Genomic DNA, 25,212 nt, shown 5'->3' on the forward strand with positions numbered 1-25,212 from the left:
GCCTAAGGTCTTCTCCCTTGAGCTGGGAGGCAAAACAGGAAGAAGACAACATGGCATCTTTGTAATTTCATTATTTCCCTTTACTAGTAAGGGTAGAATGGTTATTTCATAATGACCCTTAACATATCTTTAACAGCATCAGCTTTGGAGGATCTAAACATAAAATCGAGTTTTTTTGAGGGGGTGCACGTAAAATACTCTTAATATTATTAATTTGAAGATAGAAGGAACATCACTCAAACCTAATACTGCAAGATGGAGCCCAAGCACCTTAACCGCCACATAGAACAAAACTTGGATATTATTTTAAACTAAACATACTCGACTTTTAGTTTAGACTACCATACACTCACATGCAGAACCCATCTTTTTGTGCTTATGGTTTTCAACTAATAACTGTATTCATTCCAAAAAGAAATATGAAGAGAAGAGGAAAAAAATTGGGGACCTAAGCAAAGCATCCCATGACACAGAGTATGCACATCAGAAGCAATATTTAGCAAGAATCAATTGCCGACTACACTAAGGCCTTACTGCCTGCCACCAGTACTTCCCTTGTCTTTTTCCTTTTTTGCTTTTTTCTCTTTCTTCATTCCACGTCAGCCTTAAAAAAAGCAGAAAGAGAAATGCACATGCAATCGAACATGTGCACCCTTTGCACCCAGTATATGTCACAAGCATTACAAACACGGCATACAACCGTAGTTGTTAAGATGGTGGAATGACTGTCCAGGCACTTACTTGGCAACAAGACACTGCAGGCAATGAAGTGTTATTTTTTATTTCCCCTCTTTTCTAAGATTGTTTAGTATGTGAACAACACCCTATACATCATATCATCAAAAATCAACATTAAGCCACATCAAGTCATCAAAAATCTTTTATCCAAAAAACTATCAACAATCAACATTGATCCACATGGACTCATCAAAATCAACCTTAAGTCACCTAAAGTCATCATCAGTAACAACAACAACAAGCCTTGTCCCAATTAAATGGGTTCGGCTACCTAAAGTCATCAAAAATCAATATCAAGTCAACAAAGTCATTGAAAATCAACAAAGGACTCGAAGACAGAAGAATTGAAGAACAAAGCATTAGAAGTTTCGCGGGGGGGGGAGAACATTCAGTTGGTCTATGCTGTCACGGATTTGATCACTGCTATGACTACGATGCGTTTCACATTTGGTTAAATAGTTCTTAAAGAATATGATCATATCTATGAGTAATTAAGCTGCTCTCTATTTAGAGAAATTTTCTTGTTTCCTAAGAAATTTTACCGGTAAAATGATTTTAATTTTTACATGAGACTTTTTGTATTATGTAGAGACAATGTCAGTTTCCCAACAACTTCAAGACTGATCATATATGATTTACATTGAAGGAGTTGGGTTCCAGTCAAACCCCATTTGCTGTCTATGCAGATGCACCCAAAATTGCTCCAAATGAAAGTATTTTTTTGAATATCAAACCAAATGCAAATTTTCGGCTCTTCTTTTTTTAGCTAGACTTGGGTTAAAAAAAAAAACTCAGAATTAGAAAAATGAAAATTTCAGAATACCTGACGGTAACAACCACCTAAATCCACCTGGGAATGACACATTGACAATAAAATGCTTACAACTAATACAAATTCATTTAAATTATCGTTAATTGGAAAAACCTGCTCTGAAACTAAGTTGTCTTTATCCCATAGTTGCCATTTGGCAAGGCACTGCATGGGCGACCATTGCTGGTAGGGCAACTTGGTCACATAGGCAAAGCCTTGTCAGGGTTACTTTTTATATTTTGCCCCTCGGACACCCATGATCACCTAGACAACTACGCTTTAGTCTTTATGAATTTATATTCTGTGATACAAAATGAAACAATTTTGACGATCGAAGAGTCAGAACAGCTAATATCTTAGGCCTTCACCTTGAATTTCATCAGCAGCTCATTACACATGTCACATAACATATGCAAGCATTTACTGATGAACATTAGAGCCATGATACCCTACTTCTTCAATACTCTAGGACCTTTTGTTTTGAACATAAAACTATGAAACAGTTCCAAAGTTGGAAATCCAACTTATGTTTTAACAGACTATCATAAGCATATCTGCTAGAGGATAATTCTCTCTTTCTCATGGACTGATGGACAAATTGATACAGGGCAAAACAACTAAAAAGTTGAACCTCAAATGGTTGCTGCACTGATTGGAAAATGACGACTGTGAGCTTATCATACAATATTTTCCCTTAAAACCTCTGATTAGAAAGAATTTGCATCGTATGAGTGTAAATCAAAGAGAATTACCAGGTTAAACATGAAAATTACTATTTAATTAGGCTATTTGTTCTGACAAAATAATTAGTGGATTCCCTTCACTTTCTATTCGAAGGATCACAATTTAAAGCAGTCGTTTAACCACAATTTGTGTTTTATAAAAACAGCGGTATAGCAAATTGGAAATTAATAGCCAAATAGAATATCCTAACTTAATACAGTTTCATAAATTGTAAGCTAACATACCTCAAAGCAGAATTTTCCGTTCTCATCCGTTTGTTTCATTTGAGGTTTAACATTCTCTGGACCATGTGTCAAGGCTACCTGGAACTCAAAAATAATCGACTGGTAATCAGTATGATATGTAACTAGTACAGAGCACAATCTAACCACTGTATCGCTGAATAACATGTTACATAAAGTAGTACAGGCATGAGAATCAATGAAATCACCTTCGCCTCATGACCTCTATCTACCATCCTAACAACACCGCAGATGTCATATTTAAGTGCTCTAATATCTCCAATTGAAGCCATATTAGGCAGCACCTACCATTCGAAAGGAAGATCAGAGTAAGTCAAAGAATTATGATAGCCATTGATACCAGTTGACAAACTACAACATAAAGGACATACTAAGGGGTGGTTTTTTTAATCCCAAAACTACTGAAGAATTTAAATTGTTATGTTTACCAAAAAATTCTCCAAGTTGCTGAACTTGTAATGTTCCTTCTTTGCCGAAATCAAGTAGCGCTTAGATGTAACCTGGACACCTCATATGTAAATTTTGTAAGGCAAGTTGACAAGAACATAAATATTAAATTGACTTCATTACAACAAGAAGTTTATTCACACATAAGATTAATTATTTTCAATCCACATGGCTCATCTATAGAAAGCAAGGTCATAGATAATTAGATATCAGTATTGGTGTCCATATCTTTTCCAGACCATACCAATACGATACTGATACGGATTGGCTGGATACAGGCCTGCCCAGGACGCCACTTTAAAACTGAACTGCCTTTTGCTCAATTCATCCCAATCCATATTGGTACTTGGTATAGTATTGGCATTGTGATCAGACAATGCCAATATGCTGATACAAAACCAATACCTAAAACCATGATAGCAAGACCTCACTCAGAAAGTAAATGAAAATAACCCTGTTCCAGACAGACCACAATGTTAACAATTGTATTACCAAAGCCCAAGACCAGTTCAATGAAAACTGTTGCGGCCAAATAAGTCATGAGCATAAACTGGATTTTCATCATAAATTAGAAAAGGGGAAGAAAATGGCTCTGGTCCATGTACAAACTTTGCAATGACAGCTCTATGATAAAAGTCTAAAACATATCAGGGGCAATGACTTTCAAGCAATGAGCAGCACAAAAGTTTTTGCTTTCTTCCCAAGAAGTAAAACACTCAGAAAAGCAAATTTTTCATCACAATAATACAGAGTGTTGGTGCACTTCAGATTTGTTATCTTTAAAAACTAATGAAAAGATAATGATGTGCAGCAAAAACTTCAAAATGTGGGACACTTATCTTGTACAATTTAAAAAGTGCAGTTAGAAAATTATCCACTTTCCCTCAGTGAGATTTTCCAAGACTAATTACTCTTTTAAAGAATCAATTATCTTCAGCTTTAACCAGGATAACTGAGTCCACTCTTACTAGATCCATGAGATAATAGGTGGTTATCAGCGACATTAACATTAGAAAGCCAAACAATAAAGTCATCAGCTGAAATTATTTGACCCAGAAAGATCAAGGATATAAGAAGACTGACAATTGACTTTCTAAGAATTAACTTACATCCGACAATGGACAAGGGAAGAATAACTCCACTAAAATCAACAAATAAGTATGCAATAACAAGAGAACAACCTAGAGCTGTTCGTACAGTGTGGGGGTAAAAGTCATCCTACTAGGAGATCTCAGGTTCAAGCCTCCAAGTTCTCACTCTTCCCCTTTTGAATAGAATACCCATCAAAACAAATACATAGTAACAAACATATAAGCTGATGTAATAGCTGACTTGCACACAGCCGTACCTGGTCAAGCTTGTAGTATCCATTCTTGTCTGTCAAAGACCTTTCAACACCATCAACAATTATTTTCACACCATCCACTCCCAAACCATTTCCATCAATTACACGACCACCAACAGAAAATCCAGTAACCTGGCACAAAAGATTAACCAATTTACAGCAGCCAATATATATACAGCATTAAACGACTTAAGCAAAAGAACAGATCACATATAGACCTCTTGGATTTGCAATAAATTACAATTGCTACCCCTGATAAAAAAAGACAATTACAAACGCATCCCTACTGTTAAGGATGACACCATCATTTAACTTTAATCCTTAACAGGGCGGGTGGGTTTGTAATTGATTTTTTTTTCCAGTAGTAGACGTAATTGATTGCAAATGCAGGGGGTCTATATGTAATTTGCTCTAAGGAAGAAAAAAAATCAGAACCCAAAAAAAATGTATATTATATACCCCAAGTTCAATAATCTACACCTCCATTTTCAAATTTTTTAAGTAACCAAGCCATACACAACCACCAACAATACAAACTCCATCATGCAAACTGTTTTTCTTTTCTTATAATGAAGAACAGAGTTGCCTACCTAACCCAAATCTTCACCACCGAAGAGGTGAAGCATCAAATACAGTATAAAGACAACAAAAGCACCAACCAATTCTGACATAATCAACAAGGAATCATACCTGAAATTTTTCTGGGACAGTAACATGATTATGCCCAACAGAAACCAACGCTGAAGAGGGTGAAACATCAAATACAGTGTTCTCACCCTTGTAAAAAGGCAAAAGTTCATAAGCCCCTGCAACCATGCCACAGCAACTAAGCACCAATTCCAAACATATGAAAATCACAATTGCTAAGAAAAAGAAAGAACGCAGTCACATGGCACCCAACAGGATATCCACCAACAATGCCCAAAACTGATATCCAGCAGAATCCATTTAAGTCGAAAATTAGAAACGCATACTCCTCTCTATCTAGCAAAGCACATTTCTTACATGTCAGGTTTCTCCATCTTAATGATTAATTAAGGAAAACCCCACCAAGAAATAGTTTTCACCCTCTAGTCAAACATAAGACCCCAACGGCAGAAAAATAAAGACCAAGACAACGACACAATGGTCTTGAAGGGGTTGCCAGAAGGATATGCTGTAGTAGTTGATAAAATCTACGGTAGGCACAACACAACAATATTGCAGTGTTCATGATCAAAGAAAAATAGAAATAGCAAGATACACCAAGGTGAACTACTGCACAGAAAAGGGAGATTAAACATACAAAAAAGAAAGAGCAGGGGGCACAGAAGGTGAACCTATAGACAGATAGAGAAATACCACATGGTATTGATTCAAATGAGAACTTCCCATCAGCATCAGATATAGCATGACAGAGAGCTTTCTTTTGACTAGGGGCATCTCCAGGACCTTGGGGACAATACACGTCCAACACATCGTTCGAGTATAAATAAATGTGAACTCCTAGAATTGGATTGCCCTACAAGAAAAGAAATATAAAGGTTCCATTAGCTAAATCAGAAAAGCATATGGTACCATGGCATGCTTGACAACGTTTCCAGAAACTAGCACAAATCAATCAAGATATTGAGATAACCTAAAGCATCATAGTTCTTATATGTTTTTCTACATATTTCCTGTATCATTTTTTTCTATGCAATCACTCAGAACTGGGAATTTAAGTCCATAATCGACTACATACATGCATGGCTTAACAATTAACATTAAATTTTACTTGTCGTATCATTAGCTCTGTTTCAGAAGTATTATCACTTAAACTGAAGATCTCATGAAAATAAGAACAATTACCGGTGCATGAGGATCCAACCACTTTGGTGCCCGGGAACAGTCATAATGCATGTAGTCTTACCATCGTGCTACGCATAATCTGGGGAGGGTCACAATCCTTACCACCTTGCTTTGCAGAGAACATGTTTCTAGACACAAACCCTCAACCACTAGGTGCCAATGGAGCGACCTTACCTTTGTACTAATAGCCACCTGATGAAGACCAGATTCTAAGGTTTAGTTGTTGGAATATTGCACTAGATCAAGCTCAATCCAGGATCCTCTTCCCTTAGAATCAGCAATCTTTTAGGACTGAAATTACCTTTGGTGGAGGGGTTTGGGTAGATTTAGGGTTTCAAATATTAATCCAGGGTTAGGGTAGATTCGGCTAGTCTTAGGGGTCAAAGGTTTTATGTTTAAGGGTTTGAAACCTTGCTGCAATTGTAATTTCAGAATTGACTTTTTTATATGGTTTTGAAATTTTATTAGGGTTTTTAGGGTTTCGGGAATTCAGGGGATATGGGGTCCTTTTATGGTATGGGTTGTGAGCCTTGTGACGGGATAATTTCCTAGGGTAAAGGTTAGGTCAATGCTTTGAGATCAAATAGGATATGCTCTAAGATGATAATTAGGATCCTAAGGATACATAACACATCCCATTGGAGATTATGAGAATGGGAGGAATTCCTTTAGATAGAAGCTTTGGCTTATAGGTGTCAAAATGGGCTGAAACTTGGGGAATGCAGATAACAATATAGGGATATAATCCCCAGGTTGGCTAAATTAAAAGATATTAAGGTTCTTGTTTTCAAGGTCTTGGGAAGTAAGAAAATTCAAGAAAATAATTGTATCTTGAAATAAGACAGACAGGATGGGTCAATTGGGATCTAAGATCACTAGGGATTGGGGGATGAAATTCCTAAAGTTTGGGACAGATCTAACGGTTAGATTGGTGTAGATCTGACCTTGAAATAGGTCTCTAGAGCAAGGAAAAAATTTCAATCAATATGGTAATTTCGACCTTGAAAAAGGTCGAAATTTCCATGTTTCGGTCAAAATTTCGACCGAAACTGGATACTTTTTATCTGACTCTTGAAAAGTCAATTTCGAGCCTCAAATGCACTCAAATTGATTTGGATTTTTGCATACTACCTATTTCAAGCATAATAAACACTATAGAACTACTAGTTTACTAAAAAACTACTGAAAATGTAACATCCAAGTATCCAACATTCCAAGTATATAGTACATGATGAATCAGAGAAGAAGCGGAAATGTTATTACTTACAAGTTAGTAAGTTACAAGTCTATTCTATTCAAGCCTCAAGGTCTCCCTCTTCCGTCTGCACACCATACAAATGACAATACAACTCCCATGATGTTTGCCCCATATAGTTTTGGACATAGTCAACAACTGAATCTCTGTACGTGGCCTCATCCACATGCATAAGATTTCCTGACGGTGGGAAGTTGTGAATCTCCAAAGGAACTGGTGGTGGTGGGCCTTGTGGCTGTGGAATAGTGTGGAAGATCTTCTCAACAAATGAAAGAGCACCCTGGCTCTCAGGACTAGGAGAAGGATAAGGATATTGATAAGGTCCCAGTGGCTAACTCCAATAATCGACAGTGGGAGGGACACCATAAGCTCCATAGGCTGCTCCATAACCATAAGGCTCCACTAGTGGCTGACTGGCCTAACCCTAAATCTGATAGCCAGGAGGGACACCATATGGTCCATATATAAATAATTTTAAAATATATAAAATACACACAAACTATCTTAAAAATATCCACAACATGCTCCAAAAATTGCATACATGCTTCCACTAATACTCCGCTATTTTAAAATTTAAAACAGAAATTAATTATTTTTTTAATATTTAAATATTTTTTTAATTATTTAAATATATATTAAATACAGTAAAATTACATAATTAACAGAAGAAAAAAACTAATTCAACACCATCACAGCAATATGATGTCTCAACTCTCACATACATTCATTTGAAGCTTATACATGTACTATACATATACATTTTTAGCAATATACATAATTTAGTAAATAATTTTTAATAACAAAAAAATAAAAAAATAGTAGGAAGAATCAAAAATAATTTTGACAGCACAAATTCATAAATCAACACTCTAAAGTAAACATACATAAATTTGAAGCAATCTAACATGATTTAAGGCACAAATGAAACAAAAATCAAAAAATGAGGAAGTTGACTACTCACCTTGCAAGATTTGAGAAAATGCACAAATGGAGGAGCAAATCAAGTGTTTAAAAGAAATGGAATACTAGAAATTAGGTGTAGAAGGGGATGAAAGCAAGAGAAATCAGCAAAAATTTCCAAAGGAGGTCGAAATGCAAAGGGCAATATCGCTCGGTAGGTCGAAATAGCGTCAATAGGTCGAAAGCGGCTCGGTTTGGACACTTTATAAGCTGCGCAGGTAACATTTCAGCCCGATGTGGTATCGGGCCGATATTTCGACTCGTATATATCGGTCGATACAAAACAATATGGATACTTTCTGTTTCTACTACTACATTTCGTTTCGAATTCAAAAAATGCAGACATATCGATCGATATTTCGACCATATCGATCGATTTTTTTTCCATGCTCTATAGAAGTCCAAAAATTCAAGAAAATTTATAAAAAAAAATTAAAAAAATTAAAAAAAAATAAAATAAAATTATATATAAAAATAAATAAATAAATATTATAAAAAAAAATAAAAAAAATAAATAAATAAAAAAAGGAAGAAGAAGAAGAAGAAGGGTACAATGGATGGGGGAAGAAGAGAGGAGGCTAGGGATGGGATTGGGAATGCAAATACTTACTTGTAAGGGAAGGGAAGTAAAAGATCTTCATCAAACTCAGTCTCACAAACCAGCCACAGGCTACCCTCCAAGGGAGCCCACAATTCAACTGCTCTTCCTTCAATTCTTAGCTTTATTCAATAATTCATATCTGATTTTTTACAATCCAGATAACCTACATGAAAGAAAAGATAGAAGGACGCAACTTTTGAAAAGAAAAACAAACTAGGACTCTAAGTTGCAAACCAATTCTAAATAAGACTCTTACTTGACAAAAGACTCTAACTCAAACAAGGTTCTATTATATCTCACGCTAGAAGGATTCAATTTGGAAACTAAGTGTAAATATGGAACCCTTCTAAGTATTGAGAAACAATTGTGGCAGAATAGCTTGAATTGTTCAACGTGATCCATGGTTGTCAAAGAGTCCGCCTAAGCAGCAAGGCGGCTTTTCAACCGCCTTGTTTTGAACTGCTTAATTGACGTGCTTTTTTTTACCGCTTTTTCACCTAAGCAATAAGCACTACCACTTACGCGCCTTATTGCTGCCTAGACACTAAAGCAGCCACTTTTTTTACATTTTGTAAATAATATTTTTTCTTAATTTTATTTTTTTAAATAAAATTTTATTTTACAAAACCGTATATAAATTAAATAGTTAGTCATTTCGGAGTTGAGGCCCAACTTGCAAAGGAACTTCAAGGCCCAAAGTGACATAAGCCCTCTATAGGCTCTGGGGGTGCTGCCTCAAACCCTTGCTAGGGCGGCCTCCCCAGATCCTTGCCTATTCACCCATATCCATCGGCAACAAAATGTGAAGCATGAGCCATACACAACATTAAAAATCAATGAATCATTAAATGGACAATGACTTGGAAATCGGAATAATGAGATATTGAGATCTTTTTCTTTTTAATGAATGTGATTACTGAAATGATTATTTAGCTTATTATAGAAAGTAATTGTATTAAAAAGTAGTTTAAAAGTAGTTGTATTGAAAAAAAAATTCCCCAACTGCTTTTATCTCCTTATTGCCGCCTATGCGCCACTTTGTTGCCTAATCACCTAGGCAGATCCCCAACCGCTTTGGTCGCCTTGCCACCTTGACAACCGTGGTGTGATCTCAAGCCCTCAATATATAATAAAGTGGAAAGAATGTTATTACATAAATACCCTTATTTGGGTAACAAAAAATAGAAGATTACATAAACTAAAATTTCCATAATTGGACTAAAATATTATGTGCAACTAACTTAGATATTTCTTTTATTTTCACTAAGTTGGGGTATACTCTCCCTGCAGTTGATGTTAGTTATACCCAACTTGCCTAAAATAGAAAAGAAATCTCTTGCCTTTAAACCCTTAGTGAAAATATCTATCACTTAGTCTTCAAATCTCATAGAAGAAATGCAGATCAGCTCTTCTTCCAGCTTTCCTTTGACAAAAGATCTATTTCAATGTGCTTAATTCAATCATGTTACACAAGATTACTGGCAATACTAATGGCTGCCTTGTTATCACAATACAACATCACAGGGTTTGAAACTTGAATTCCAATATCTTCTAGTAGACATTTTAATTGTAGCAGCCCACAAACTCCATGAACCATAGCTCTGCATTCAACTTTTGTACTGAATAAAACTACCATATTTTGTTTCTTACTCTTCCAAGTAACTAGATTAGGCTCCAACAAAGGTACAATAACATGAAATTGACTTCCTGTTAGGAGGCCCAACCCAGTCTGCATCAGTGTAAGCTTCTACCCTTAGATTATCAGTGGGGGACAAAAGTATACCTTTTCCAAGAGTTCCTTTGAAGTATTGCAGTATTCTGATAATATGAGTTGAATGAGGATCATGCATGAACTGGCTTACTATTCCTACAGCATAAACAATGTTTAGCCTGGTGTAGGACAAGTAAATAAGCTTCCCTACCAGCCTTTAATATATTCCTTTATCCACTAGTTCTCTCTCTTTCTCTTTAAGTTTAGCTCTAGCCTCAATAGGGGTATCAATTGCTTTACACCCCAACATCCCACTTCTGATAATAAATCTAGAACATGATTCCTCTGGAATAGGTACATACCCTTCTTTGATTGGGCCACCTTAATTCCTAGGAAGTACTGTAAGTCTATAACTTCCCTAGATCTTTAATCTCAAACTCTTTACTAAGAAAGTCCTTTAATCTTTGTATTTCGTCACCATTATCCTTTGTGATGACAATATCCTCCACATAAACAATAATAAGTGTGATATTGATACCTGACTTCTTGACAAACAATGTATGATCAGCATTAATTTGCTTGTACCCAATAGAAGTCATTGCCTTTTAAAGGCGTCTAAACCAGCATCTAAGAGACTGATTCAACACATAAATTGACCTCTTCAACTAAAAAACTTTCCTTACAGTATTGTCATCAAAAAACCATGTGGATCTTTATATAAACATACTCCTCCAACTCCCCATACAATAAGGCATTCGTTACATCTAGTTGTTGCAGGTTTTAGTCTTTGTTCACAACCACAGATAACAGAACTCTGACAGCATTCAATTTTGCAACAACTGCAAAAGTCTCTTAATAATCAATCTCATAGGCCTGGGTAAAACCCTTTGCAACTAGTCTATTGTATTTTTTTAACCACAAACACTCATTTATAGTCCATAGGTTTTTTGTTTTTTTTTTAGGACATGTAACTAACTCCAAATGTCATTTTTCTTCATTGTCAGCATTTCTTTTACCATAGTTGCCTTCCATCTCTTATCAGCATAGGCTTCCTGCCAACTTTTAGGAACAGAAGTAGATGATAAAGAGGAAATAAAAATCCAGTAAGAGTCAGACAAAGAGTCATAAGAAACATATATTTAGCTATGGGATGTTGAGTACAAGTTCTAACAACAATAGGAAGATTAGAAGAAGATACCTCAAAGGGAACAGTAGAATATGATTCTAGAGCAAGAGATTGAAATGGTAATATGTCATCTTTCTTCACCTGCTTTGGCCAATTGTAATTCTACCTCTGATAAGTCTGTACCTCCATGGAGGAGGAGAATTAGAGTCCTTCAATATACTTGTCGAAGTCTCCCCATAATCAAACTCTTCCTGAGTTCCTAAGTTATGTTGTGGTGGTGTGTCTCTATGTGTGGGAGGAAGGAAGAAGACTTCTCCTCTAAGACTCTCCCACTGGAGAGGTGTATAGTAAGGGCAAGACTTATTAAAAATTACATCCATGGACACAATGTTTTCCTAAAAGATGATAACATTTATACCCTTTCTAAGCAGCAGAATACCCAAAAAACATTCAGCATAGGCTACGAGAGCCAGCTTACTATGGTGGGTTGTGATTCTGGCATCACACACGACCAAAAACCTTTGGGGGGGCAACAAAGGAAGAATCTCCCTAAAAAATCTTATTAGGACATTTAAATCCAAGTATCCTACTGAGCATCCTATTCATAAGGTAAGAGACAGTGAATATAGCATCAGTCCACGACTCCACTATTGATCAGGGACATTCATAGCAATCATAATAGAACGGGCTATCTCTAAGGGCTTGTTTGGTTACATGAATCTAAAGATTTAAAGTCTCTGGATTCACAAATGGGAGATCTATACCCATTTTGTTGCGTGAATCCTGGATTTATGAAATCTAGGGATTCACCTTTTTTACACTAAAAACGTAAATATGTAGATTTATGGGTATGAAGTGAAATCTAATCTCTAGATTTCACCCCTATTATAAAAACATCAAACATTTGAATCATGACTCCATAAATGTTTTTTTAGGATAAATCTATAGATTTCATTCCAAAGATTCAGGTTAACCAAACAGTTAATTTAATGAATCATGACTCTATAGATTTGAAATCTCTAGATTTTTGAAAACTTTAGACTCAAGTAACCAAACAGGCCCTAAGAGATGTCGGTTCTTCCTTTCAGCAATCCCATTATGGGCAGTCATACTAACACAACTGGTCTGGTATATTATGCTAAAGTCAAAGAGATATCTTTGAAATTAACCATCAATATACTTCGTGCCATGTCGCTGCGAAGGACCTTCATAGTGGCATTAAACTGAATTTTAATCATATTATGAAAATCACAAAAATAGCAGAAAACCTCTTTTTTTTTTTTTTTTTTTAAGATATATCCATGTAGAACAACAATGACAATCAATAAAGGTAACAAAGTATCTATCGCCAGTAATAGACAAACGTCAGCAGGGTTCCCACACATATAGTATAAATTAACACAAAAGGAATAAATTTTCTATTATGAAGAGAAGGTAACTGGGTAAAACAAGTCTACTTTGCAAAAATGCAAGCTTCACAAAAAAAATTGTCCTTATTAAAAGAAGAAACCAAATGAGGAAATACTTTCTTTAGAGTTCCTAGAGGGGGTGACCGAGCCTATGATGCCACTGATGAAGGTTTGACATTACGAAATGGAACTAGTGAGAATTGCAGCTAGAGCAGAAGTAGATCCTCCAATCGGCTCTAGCAAATAAAATTCATTGTCTAGTTTATCACGCTCAATCTCCTTCCCCGTTACCAGATCCTTGAAGGCACAGTAGAATGGAAAAAAGGTCACTTACTCACTTTACAATTCAAGTCATGAGTAAGATTATCGATAGAAAATAAATAAGTAGAGAAGCAAGGAACAGGTAAAAGATTATTGATAGAAAGTAAATTAGTAGAGAAGGAAGGAACATGCAAAACTTCAGACAATGAAAGTGTTGGAGAATGCCAATGGTCCCGTTTCCAGCAACAGAAGAATAAGAGCCATCAGCAATTCGAATTTATCATTCCTAAAAGTAAGAGAACAATGTAAGAAAAATGAGGATGAACCTATCATATGATTTGTGGCTCCTGTATGAATGATCCAAGGAGCAGAAACAATAAAAACATGGAAGCTTGTAAAACTTTTACTTGAAGAAGCAAGATAAGAGTTTGTATGGGTAGTAGAGGTTGCACCAGCAATAGAAGACTATAGAATACGTTGCAAAGTAGCTACTTCCTCCTATGAAAAATCAATTTCTAAAGAGGGTGTGGTGGGAACAGTCCCAAAAAGATTAGCCTTCAGTTTTCCCCTTCTTTGTGCCCTTTTCTATTCAAAATCAGCAGGCTTCCCATAAAGCTTCCAACAATTGGCCTTCGTATGATATGGTTTTCGACAGTGCTTACACGACAATTTCCTCTGTCGAATCAAATTTGATGCTAACAGACTGTAAGGCTGATTTCTCCACAATAAAAGCATGAAGCATGGTGAATCGACGGTTTTCCTCACACTGAAAGGGCATAAGACTGTTATGTTGTAAGAAAGGGAGAACGACTCAATACTTGAACTATGATCTGATCATACTCCACATTCAAACCAACTAAGAAGTCATAGACACGAATTGTCATTATGTTTCTTATATGTAACCACATCATTTGGATTAGTATGGTGATAATCCCTATAATGATCCAACTCCTACCAAAGAGATTGAAACTCTACATAATATTGGGCTACAGTTAGTTCCTTTTAGATAGTCTCATGAAGCTTCTTCCATAACTCATAAATCTATGCATCATTCCCCAACTGGCCATATGTCTCTGTAGTCGCCTTCTAGATCTACATTGTTGTATCAAGTAATAAATATCCCCGGGGGATTCATGGAATTCAGAAGAAACGGCATTATGAGAGCCATTCGAAATCTACTTATCCTGGGAAGTGTCGGTAGCTGCAGGCTTAATTGTAGTGCATGTAATGTGACCAATAAGTCCTCTTCCAACAAAGGTCGGGTATGCAAATCGAGACCAAATCAAATAATTCGTCACATAATACCGTACTAAGAAAAGAGGAAGAGTAAGATAATGTTCTAAGCCCATTAGAAGAGTAGTACCATCGGTGATTGCCATACTTTCAAAAAAACATCCTGTTGTTCTTCAGTGTTTACTCTTTCGAAACAACTGAAACGTCACAGAACTAAATAGGCTGACCACCCAAATAAATTTAGGGATGCAAGGGATTCAAAGGATAAGGGATAACATCAGTTTCTTTTTTCTTTTTCTTTTTTTCTTTTTTTTTCTGGCACTAGTGTGTGATTACAAATTAGAAGAGGGCTTAAAAGGTAAAAACCAAAAGTCGAGGTTGAGAATGCAAAAAACCAAAAAAAGATGCCTAAAAAGGAATTAATGGTTATCTTCTCTGGTTCTCGATAGGATTCTAGTGGAAGGCTTCTCTGGTTGTCAACAAGGTTTTGGGTTCCGGCAGAAGGCTTTTCTGGTGGAAGGCTTCTCTGGTTTCTGGTTCTTGATGGGGTTCTGCAATTCAGTTGTTGCGATGAGGAAGAGCAGTAGTGATGGTGGTGCAGGAATAACAGCGACGGTGATGGGTTGGCGTTAGAGGAAAGGCAGCGACGGTGATGGTGCAAGTGGATTTCTTCTTCTCTTCTTCTTTCTCTTTTCTTTTTTTCCTTCTGTTCTTGTTCTTCCCTAATCAACTTAATGCTCTGATACCATGTTGAGAAACCATTGTGGTAGAATATCTTGAATTGATCAGTGTGATCCCAAGCCCTCAATTTATAATAAAGTGGAAAGAATACTATTACATAAATACCCTTACTTGGGTGACAAAAATAGAAAATTACATGAACTAAAATTCCTAGAATTGTGACTCCTAATAGAACTCAACCAACAATAAAAAACAAACTAAAACTAGGGGACTCCTTCACAACTTAAGAACCCAACACTAACAAGGATTCTTTAATAACTTGCAAAATAATTACTCACATTCAAAAATAAAAATAAATCTAGGGTCCCACTAACATATTAGACCCAACTAGACCTAAGTGAACTCAACCCAGAAATAGAAAAATTACCAAAATACCCCTATACTTAGACGGAATTAGCTGTTGGGTGCTGGTAAACCCCTTGGGCCCTCATTAGGTGGTCCTGGATCTGGTTTACATCACCACCCTCTTCACGATAAAAAGAACAATAATAGATAACAAATACCTAGCACGATATTAACCAGAATTTGAAGCTTTTTATTCTTTCCTCTCTTTTATTGCCCTTAGGATAGCACCAGTAATCCACCATGTTACATTCTATTCATTATCAATATCCATCAATGTAAAATATTCCAAAAGGTTGATCCCAAAATATCTGAAAGTGATGTATTTCTGCAGAGTGACAGATCCAAAAGATTGAGCACTACTCTGATATTAAGTTAATGCATTTTTAGATATCAAGGGATTCAACATGAATATTAACCTAAAGAACATTACCTGAGCAACAACAGACCCTTGAATATCATAACCAGGGACATAAAAGATGTCATCTACCAAGCCATTTCCAAATCCCAACTCAACCTGCATTTTTTTTTTAAATGCAGCATCAGTGCATGCTTTCCATCTATGAGGTGATCCGATTGATGAATGAGTAGGACATAAGGAAAATAAATATTGAAAAAAGAAACCACAAAATAAGTATTACACCTCCAAGGACCCCTTGGCTTCAACTCTCAAATCTGCATGTGAAGCCTTTAATTTGTACTTCCCTGCAACGATGCACCGCGAAGGTTAGATCACATGTTAAAACACTGACTATAATATTTCAGAAAATCAACAGAAAAAAACTCAAATCAAAAACACCAAGAAATTACAAGAAGTGTCATCATCTTCAATAATTGTATTGCCCAAGAACATCATGCTAGACTGATAATGCAAGAACAAACTTTTTTCATATAATCTTTCTGTATATCGATCATCAGATAAGAATATATGTGCAACAAGTTAACAGTTAAATGCTCCATGGAGAAGGATGAGATTTTTTTTCTTTCTCTGTTCTTCTAACAACATGCAGTATCAAGGTGTTCAGTTACTGAAACCCAGGAGAGAATCTCATCCAAGCTATACGTGTGAGCCCTCAAGGAGAGAAACACCAAGAAGCCCACCCACCCACCCACCCCAAGAAATCCAATATATCAGATTATTTGAAAAGAATTTGAACAACAACCTGGAATTATATTTGCAAACGAGTAACCTCCCACTGATGATGTGTAAGCAGAAGCGACCAGATCATTCTCTAAGGATAAAAGCTCGACTTTCACATTGGAAGGCCCACCATTTTTCAGGGAGCAGCTATCTCCACCAACTGCTCCCACAACTCTTCCAGATAACATAAACCTATAAGCATGACCTTTGTAAGTGATATGAAACACCTAGCATTTGCTTTGTACATGGGAAAAGAAATCCTCCAAAGACAAACCCTTTGAGACGAAAATTAATATCTGCATTTGCATTGCAACCATCTTGATCTATGACAACAGGAACCTGCAATGAATATAATATATATCACAATTAGGGAAAGGGAACATATTTCAATGCAATCATATCTTAATAAATTTTAATTAAAAAGGAGGACAAAGAGCAAAGTTACTAAACTCTGAAAAAGAATGGTTTTCTTTAGGGTAAATGATTTCTTAATTTTACCAAGACAATAGACACCTAAAGTCTAAGTGACTTGAGTTGACAAGCAAGCATAATTCTTTTATAAAGTGACTCTGAAATAATTCCCTTCATTGCAATGGCTAGTGTGATAAATCTTTCCCATACCCAGGTCTGTGTCTAGATCTGTTACATGCAAAATCTTAAGGACTGTTTCTATGGAGATTCTACTCAGTCTAATTCCCATGATGGGAAATCAGTATGCAGCATAGAGAAGATTGAGAGGAGTAGACCAAAATAATGTGTGGGTATTCTGAAGTGTAGCCTAGGCAACAAAAATATGGGCTTAATCATAGTTCAAAACTTGCCAAATTTTCTATAAATTTCATAGTTGTCCCAACAACTAGGTTGACCAACACATTAAGAGGGCCTGGATGCAAGGTCACACCAACAAGGCGATCAAGGCAACGTAAACATCCGCCTAGGCAACACTAGTCAATGCTTGTCAACGTGTTCACCAAATGGATGCCTAGACAACCATGGGAATTTTAACATGTATGAGACAAAACAGGAAGCGAAACCCAGAATCAACAGTGCTTCATTCCACCAAAATTCCCCTCCTTTTGTTCATCTCGGCCAAAAAAAAAATGCAACGTTTCCTCAAAATTTTGGCCATTTAGACCATTTACCCCAAAATGGCCAAGCAAAATTTACAAAAAATATAAAGTGGTATAGTGAAATTTCAGTAATTTACTCATTGCAGGGCTGAGGCTCAATACTTCAACCAGAGCAGCAACGGGCTGGTTCACCAAACCCCAACCCAGCATTACAACTATGTCAGGTCCACTGGACACTCCTTTTACAGGTCAACTAAGATCCAATGCCCTTATATCAACTCCTGGAAATGCATAATCAGATCTCAGGAATGACCATTAGTGAGCTCCACAAATTTTCACAAGGTAGGGAGCCCACTTCAGTACACTAGAAACAGATTTACAAAGGGCAAATATCATGTGCCATGACACAAATGTGTAATATAATTAATGTTTAATTAAAAGATAATAATAATGTGATTACCTTATCAGGGTCCCATGACCATCCTTCTGGTCCCTTTATTTTGATTACAAAAGAACCCTACAAGATAGAGGGTGCTTAATATGAGATGAGAAATTTAAAAGATAAGAATGCAGCGTTACTGGGCTAAATATCATAACAACAAAACACATACCAAGAATGTTTCTATAAAAGTAATGGCAGAAAATGCTCTATTACAACAATAACAAATTCAGCCTTATTCCAACAGGAAATACCACAAGAAGGCTATCACCAACAAAAGATGTTTTACTAGACTACTGATGTATGGGAAAATGAAAAAGACCAGCAGAAGAAAGCAAAACAAGGTATAGCAGGTTGAAAATTATCCCCTAAAAAGACCTAATACCACAAACTATCTCCTTGAATCCACAAAAGCATTTGCAGCATAAAAAATGAAAGGAAAAAGGAGCAAGAGCAACAGTCCTGCACGAGGAATTCCTACCTATAAGCATGTACCAAACTACCAATCACTAGTCACTACACTACAGAAAAATTGGTAGACCTTAGGTTGCATACTCTTCCTTCAGCATATTTCTGTGAGAACTTTCTGATGTAACCCAGGGTCTAGGTTAACCTCCAGGACCTCTCTTTAATTAGAACAAGTAAATAAATGGGCTATCAAGGATTAGGATTTTATTTATGGGTTGGTTTAGGAACATTTTGGGAGGAACGGAAACTTATGGGTATCCTAAGGGATAGTTTGGGGAGGAATCAAGGGTAAATCTAGGTTAATAAAATCCTGGATGGGCTAAAGTATTACGTAGCTTTATTCATGGGAGGTCAGGGATGGTTTTAGGGTTTTAACAAAATTAAGATAGGCCGGTGGAATGAGATAAATTAAGGTTTGGGATGCCCAAGGACACCCCGGGATGAGGTGGGAATGACTGGGGGTTTTGGTATGTAGCTAAAGATGGTGTTAGATGGTTTTCTAGGCAAAGTGAATAGGGGTCTTGCGATTAGGATAGGAAGGGTTAGGGATGATCCTAGATCTTTCTCCTCTCTTTCTTTCTTTACTTTATTTTATTTCTTCTTCTTTTCTCTTTTCTTTTCTTTCTTCTTACTTTCTTTTCACTCTTCCCTTCTTTCTTTCTTTTCTTTTTCTTTCTTTATCGCTTGGAATTCCGCACAGAAAAGAAACTGAATTTCAGAAATTTCTGCAATCCAAGAAAGGGGCACAATGGGTTTCTTAGGTTCCTATGCTGTCGCAGGCCAAGAAAGAAAGAAAGGGGAAAGAGAAGGGGACTGGGGGCTTGCTGCTGCCACAAGGGGAGAAGAGAGGGTGGGGTTGTGGACTTGCTGTTGGAGGGATTTGAAGAGGGGGAGGAGGCTTGCGCAAAGGCTGGGTAAGGGATTAGGGTAGGGAGGGGCTGGGACTTGCTTGTTAGGGAAGCTGTGCACTTCAAGAGCATGAAGAGAGTTGCTGAAATTGCAGAAAACTCTTAGCCTAGGCTGTGTGGTCTCTCCTACGACTCCAAGCCATATTCTTCACTCAATTTCAACCTGATTCTTTACAAGGAGAGTGGGGCTATGAATAGCCTTACATGGAAAGACTTAGACTAGGACTTAAACTCAATTGGACTCATCTACTTAATGACCACAAATAAAAAATCTTCTAAAACTAATTAACTAGTTGACAACTACGACCACAAGAAAATAACGAAGTAAAAATAAGGATGATCTAGAAGGAATCTTGCAACTAGATTCCAACTAGGACTTTCATCAAGAGTAAGACTCTTAATTATCTTAATTTTGACTCAACCAAATAAAGAAAATAAAATGGTTCTAGGCTCCTGACAGGACAGAGAGTCTCAACCCCCAAGGACTGGTTACATCACTTTCCCATACAATCAACTTACCCCCAAAAGGAAAAGAAGTACTAATTTCCTCCAAACCACTATCCCTTAACTCCGAATACAGCAAGAACTTAAGAGCCTTACTCGTCATCTGTGGGGTTACTGCTAAACTCCAAAACCCTGAAGGTCTAGAAGAATCAACTCGAACCTGCAAGTTGAGAATCATCTCCTTAATAATTCCAGGATCTATGCTTCTTGTGTAACCTTGAGCTATCTGTGGTATCCTTGCTGCCTTTCTGAGTTAATATGAATCACAAGTGCAAGGAAAATCATAAGCATCCACAACATTTAGTTTCTATTTTGGTAAATGGTAATAATGACTCAAGGAAACCTAATTATACTAGTAATGTGAGACGCACACCTTGATCTGCTGGTTGTGCACATCTGACCTGTCGTGGTTAGGATTTTCAAAATTTATGATGATGTTAAATTGAACCCAAAGTGAGTCATGCATGTTAGAATTTAAGTCGCATCATCTAGTTAGTTACAACTTTTTTTTTGGTAGATCTAGTTAGTTACAACTACTATCAGAAAACTAATATTCCTTTATTTCAATCATTGATTCAGCCAATTGACGGTTGTGTTAACCCCAGAAAACGTAAATGGTCTATTAATGGTTGTGCAAGTCCTTGAAACTGTAAGTCAGCCCGTCGATAGATGTGCCTTTGAAAATATGTAGTTCGTTAAATGGTAAAAGACTATAGGAGTGCAGGTTGAAGTCCCAATGAGAGTTTTGGACCCTCCCAGCCACTCTAGAAAAGGTCTGCCTGTAAACATTTTGAACTAGTTAAAGAGTTGAAGGAAATTTCGGCTTCATGCCAATAGTTGTCAAATGTTGGGTTGCTTGGTGAGATGCTTTGTTTGGTTGACAAGATACTAACTTAAGCTTGGGTGAGAACCCTTGGTCATTTCCCTCTTATATCTTTCCAACTTTATTACAAAAGATGTTCAATTCTAGTTGGGTTCACAACTTCACACCTCCCAATTGAGGATTGTATTTCTGTTAGAACTGAACTGGGACCAATTAATTTAGTATTAAATGACCAATAATAACTCTAATACTCCAAACCCAACCCTGGACTCCTGGCACAAGTAGTTGACATGCTGAAACAGTTAGCTGATCATATGACCATGCCACGACCAGTTCAACTCTCATTGGGGGCTTACTTATCAAAAAAAGATCATAGTAATACACCTGAATTCAGCTAACATGAGGACAATAATGCAGGGCAAAGAATACCTTGTCATATACTGGGATGAAGTAGTAACCATTTGGAGCACATTGAGTTCTTTCCTTCACCAATCCATCCACTGTACGAAGTTCAACCTACAAATTTGGAAGATCATGGAAGCAATAATTACTTTACATAGTCACAGTTTGAACTCTGATAACCATCAAGTAACACCTTTAGAAGTTCTAATCACTAGTTTTGCTTATATATTCAGGTTATGCAGAACTAATGTTATCGAAGCAGTTATAACATTTTTCATGGCACTACATACATAATATACATGAATTTTGAGATTGAATTTATTTTGCAACTTGAAATCTAAGTTTACACAACCCTTTCAAACTTTTCTTGCCCAGTTCTCCAATATGAAAATGTCAACAGAGAAAATTTTAGTGCTCGAAGCTTTAAAAAAATTATTGAGAAAATCAATAAAAAATTCTCAAAGAAGATTTATGGTATAAGGATAAAAACAACAACAATAAGCCTTGTCCCAACTAAATGAGGTCGGCTACATGGATTCTTACCTTCCAATCAGTTCTGTTTGAGGCCATGCTAGATACAAGGCCTAAGCTATGCATATCATTTCTCACCACTTCTCTTAAGGTTATCTTAGGTCTACCCCTAGCTCTTCTAGTCCCTTCAATCTAGATTATATCACTTCTCCATACAGCAGCATTTATAGTTCTCCGTTAAACGTAGCCGTGACACCTCAAATGACTTTCTCAAAGCTTATCACTTATGGGAGCAACTCTCAAACCAACTTTAATATGATCATTCATTATCTTATCTTTCTTAGTTTTGCCACACATCCATCTTAGCATCCTCATTTTTGCTACATTAAGTTTATCTACATGATTAATTTTAACAGTCCAACACTCTGCACCGCACTGTACATCATAGTTGGTTGAACAACAGTCCTATAAAATTTTCCTTTAAGCTTTAATAGAATACGCCGATCACACAAGACCCCAGAAGCACCTCTAATTCATGTTTATGGATTACAAACAATGTTATGCCTCCACTAATCTTGTTGGATACAAAGAACAAAAAAAAAGCCATTGGAAAGATATGAATATTCCAAAAAACAGTTTCCTTAGATAGCATATGCTTAGTGGGTAAACTATCCGAGCCTCTAAGGAAGCACAAGCCTATAGCATTCTGAGCCCCCAATATATTCCAAATTTATGTGCTTTCTTATTGATGGTTGCAACAGGAAATGCTTTTTATATCCAATCATGTGATAAACCAAATTTTACATGTTTTCAATGAACAAGAGAAAAGTGGCAACCACTTAGTATATTGAAAACTTGGATTGAAAGCATGTGACTTCTTTTTAACCTACACATACCTCTACTGCTTAAAAATCATGGAGTCCTGTAGAAAGCTTAGTGGATAATTTAATTTATTAAACGATGAATTTTCCCAGTAGATCATTGACAAGAAAATCAAAGCACTATGAATAAAGTCAAATCAGATAATTCAACTTGTTGGGCTGAATCCATAAATGCTGAGATGCAGTACTTTAGATCTATAAAGACCATTCTCATGGACCAGGATAAGCAGGGGCGAAAACCAACTTGTTGGGCTGAATCCATGAATGCTGAGATGCAGTACTTTAGATCTATAAAGACCATTCTCATGGACCATGATAAGCAGAGGGCGAAAACCAACTTGCACAGGCCTATTAAATAGTAAGAATTCCTCATCTAAGGTGGTCGCATAGCATGGCAATGGTAGTATAGTGCTGTTGGACAATTTAAACAATGAAGTATAGCCTAGCAGGTCATGGACCAGACAATCAATGCACCAGGAATAAAGTCAAATCAGACAATAAAACTTATTGGCCTGCATTGAGGAATGCTGAGATGCAGGAATTCAGACATAAACTACCAATTTCAGCACCACATAAGCAGTGGGCAAGGACCAACTAGCGATATCTTAACCAGAAAGATTCAAATTTTATGATACAGGATTTGATGGATTGAACAAGAAAACAGGTCATTCTGTGTGGTGGATGAGAAAGGGAGGCACTAGCACCACCTCCACTACCAGCAATAAAATATTGTCCCCTGAAAATGTCTGCCCCCTTTTGCAGATTTTGCCGAGTATAACAACTGGAGATTAGCAGAGTTGCTACAACTGTACCGTCTGTACGAGGACTAGCTCAGCACACAACAGGAAGACATTGATAAAAAGTATTTTCCCCCTCTATTTATTTTGGATAGGTAATAAACTGCAATATCTTCGTATCAAACAAGTGATCATAAGACGTGGTTAAGAACTTGAGAATATCTGCAACGAAATTGTAACGAAAACAACCCATGAGGGGCAGAAAGAGATCGATTAATCTTCCTTCAATCACAGATCACTACTAAACTTGGATCCTCCAGAAGATAGGAAAGCGACTGTAGCAACGCACAGCATGACCTCGCCATCTTATTCACTTACGAATTAATAATCTTACCGGTTGTCATTTTTAGCTGTCTTTAACGGAATAGGAGTCTAGAAACTAAGTGGGCTTCTACAGTGTGCATTGTCGATAAAGGAACAGATCGATTGTCCGGAAAACAACATACCGTGATGTGAGAATAGTCCAATTTCGGATCAGTTGACTTCCTCGACTTTATCAAAGATGAAGTTGCCTGCAACAATAGGAATGACAAACTCATAGCTAAGAGTTAAAACGCAATCATCCGAACAAGAAGCCCACAAAGATGAGATGTGAACCAAGTTAACCAGCGGAGACAGTGGAAACTAAAACCTGAACTTCCACAGGAAAACAAAAATTAAGGAAGCTAAAGAAAATCGATGATAGATAAGATAAAGAGTTGACCTCGACGAATCCTCCGCAACCTTGAATCGAATCTGCAGCAGTTGAAACTACTGAAATAGCAATCAACAAGCATAGCAAAGCATTTCCGGACGCCATTTTTGTTTCTGCAATCCGGAGCTTGAATAGACTGCTGTTAATAGAGAGCGAAGCAACTATTTAATGGAAGAGAGCACGCAGCTCCTATCTGCGAGCCTGGGGGAGGATTCTCATAGCGAACCGGAGGAAGATCACCATCAAGAAATGACAATATGTACAGAAGGGCTGATAGGTCATTTTATGCAGATGAAAGGGTTCGGGTTCCCTCATTGGTTTCGCTGGGTGGTTTTTTTTTTTTTTTTTTTTTTTTTTTTTCCTGAGTTTGTTTGCAAATGTGAGGTAGGGAAAAAAACATGTGGGCCATGTGTAATGAGGTGAGGGATAAATAAAATAAATGAAAGGATTTTGTAGAAAAATGATAGTGATGGGTCCTACTTTTTACTTTTTTCAATTTTTCCACAAAGTCCCACCAAATATGCAAGCTTTTAAAATGGCTTGGGGTGGGAAAGTTGGGCTACCACATCACAAGTTTCCTTCACTTTCCCACCCCAAACAATCTACCATTTTGGAATTTAAGGAAAAAGTAAGAAATCTACACTTTTTCAAGAATTTTTCCACCTATTTTTTCTCACCCCAACTTTATTCCAGCAAACAAACGCAGCCAATGTGAAATTTTCAGGGGCATTCTTGAGTTATTCAATTTATCAATTAGACCCTTACATATGAAAGAAGAAAAAAAATGAAGGTAAATATCACTTACCACCCTTTTGTGT

The 25,212-nt window shown here is 36.7% G+C and overlaps 1 protein-coding gene across 1 annotated transcript in view; it reads right to left on the reverse strand.

The window, feature by feature from the left end:
- Positions 1-24,645, reverse strand: part of LOC149019485 (Carbohydrate-binding-like fold) — a 52,790-nt gene extending 28,145 nt beyond the window's left edge. The window contains exons 1-14 of the mRNA XM_089153484.1: positions 24,404-24,645; positions 24,147-24,212; positions 21,579-21,665; positions 18,468-18,524; positions 17,212-17,276; positions 16,960-17,129; positions 16,440-16,501; positions 16,230-16,313; positions 5,669-5,828; positions 5,018-5,133; positions 4,331-4,459; positions 2,964-3,035; positions 2,724-2,819; positions 2,518-2,595 (exon numbers count right to left, since the gene is read on the reverse strand). Of these exons, the coding sequence (XP_089009610.1) occupies positions 2,518-2,595; positions 2,724-2,819; positions 2,964-3,035; positions 4,331-4,459; positions 5,018-5,133; positions 5,669-5,828; positions 16,230-16,313; positions 16,440-16,501; positions 16,960-17,129; positions 17,212-17,276; positions 18,468-18,524; positions 21,579-21,665; positions 24,147-24,212; positions 24,404-24,499 (1,338 nt within the window). The 5' untranslated portion in view covers positions 24,500-24,645. The remainder of the gene's footprint in view (positions 1-2,517; positions 2,596-2,723; positions 2,820-2,963; positions 3,036-4,330; positions 4,460-5,017; positions 5,134-5,668; positions 5,829-16,229; positions 16,314-16,439; positions 16,502-16,959; positions 17,130-17,211; positions 17,277-18,467; positions 18,525-21,578; positions 21,666-24,146; positions 24,213-24,403) is intronic.
- Between the last annotated feature and the right edge of the window lie 567 nt (positions 24,646-25,212).

This window comes from Hakea prostrata, chromosome 4 (assembly GCF_041222555.1).
Source record: "Hakea prostrata isolate BN-2017 chromosome 4, UWA_Hpros_2, whole genome shotgun sequence".
Taxonomy (NCBI): Eukaryota; Viridiplantae; Streptophyta; class Magnoliopsida; order Proteales; family Proteaceae; genus Hakea; species Hakea prostrata.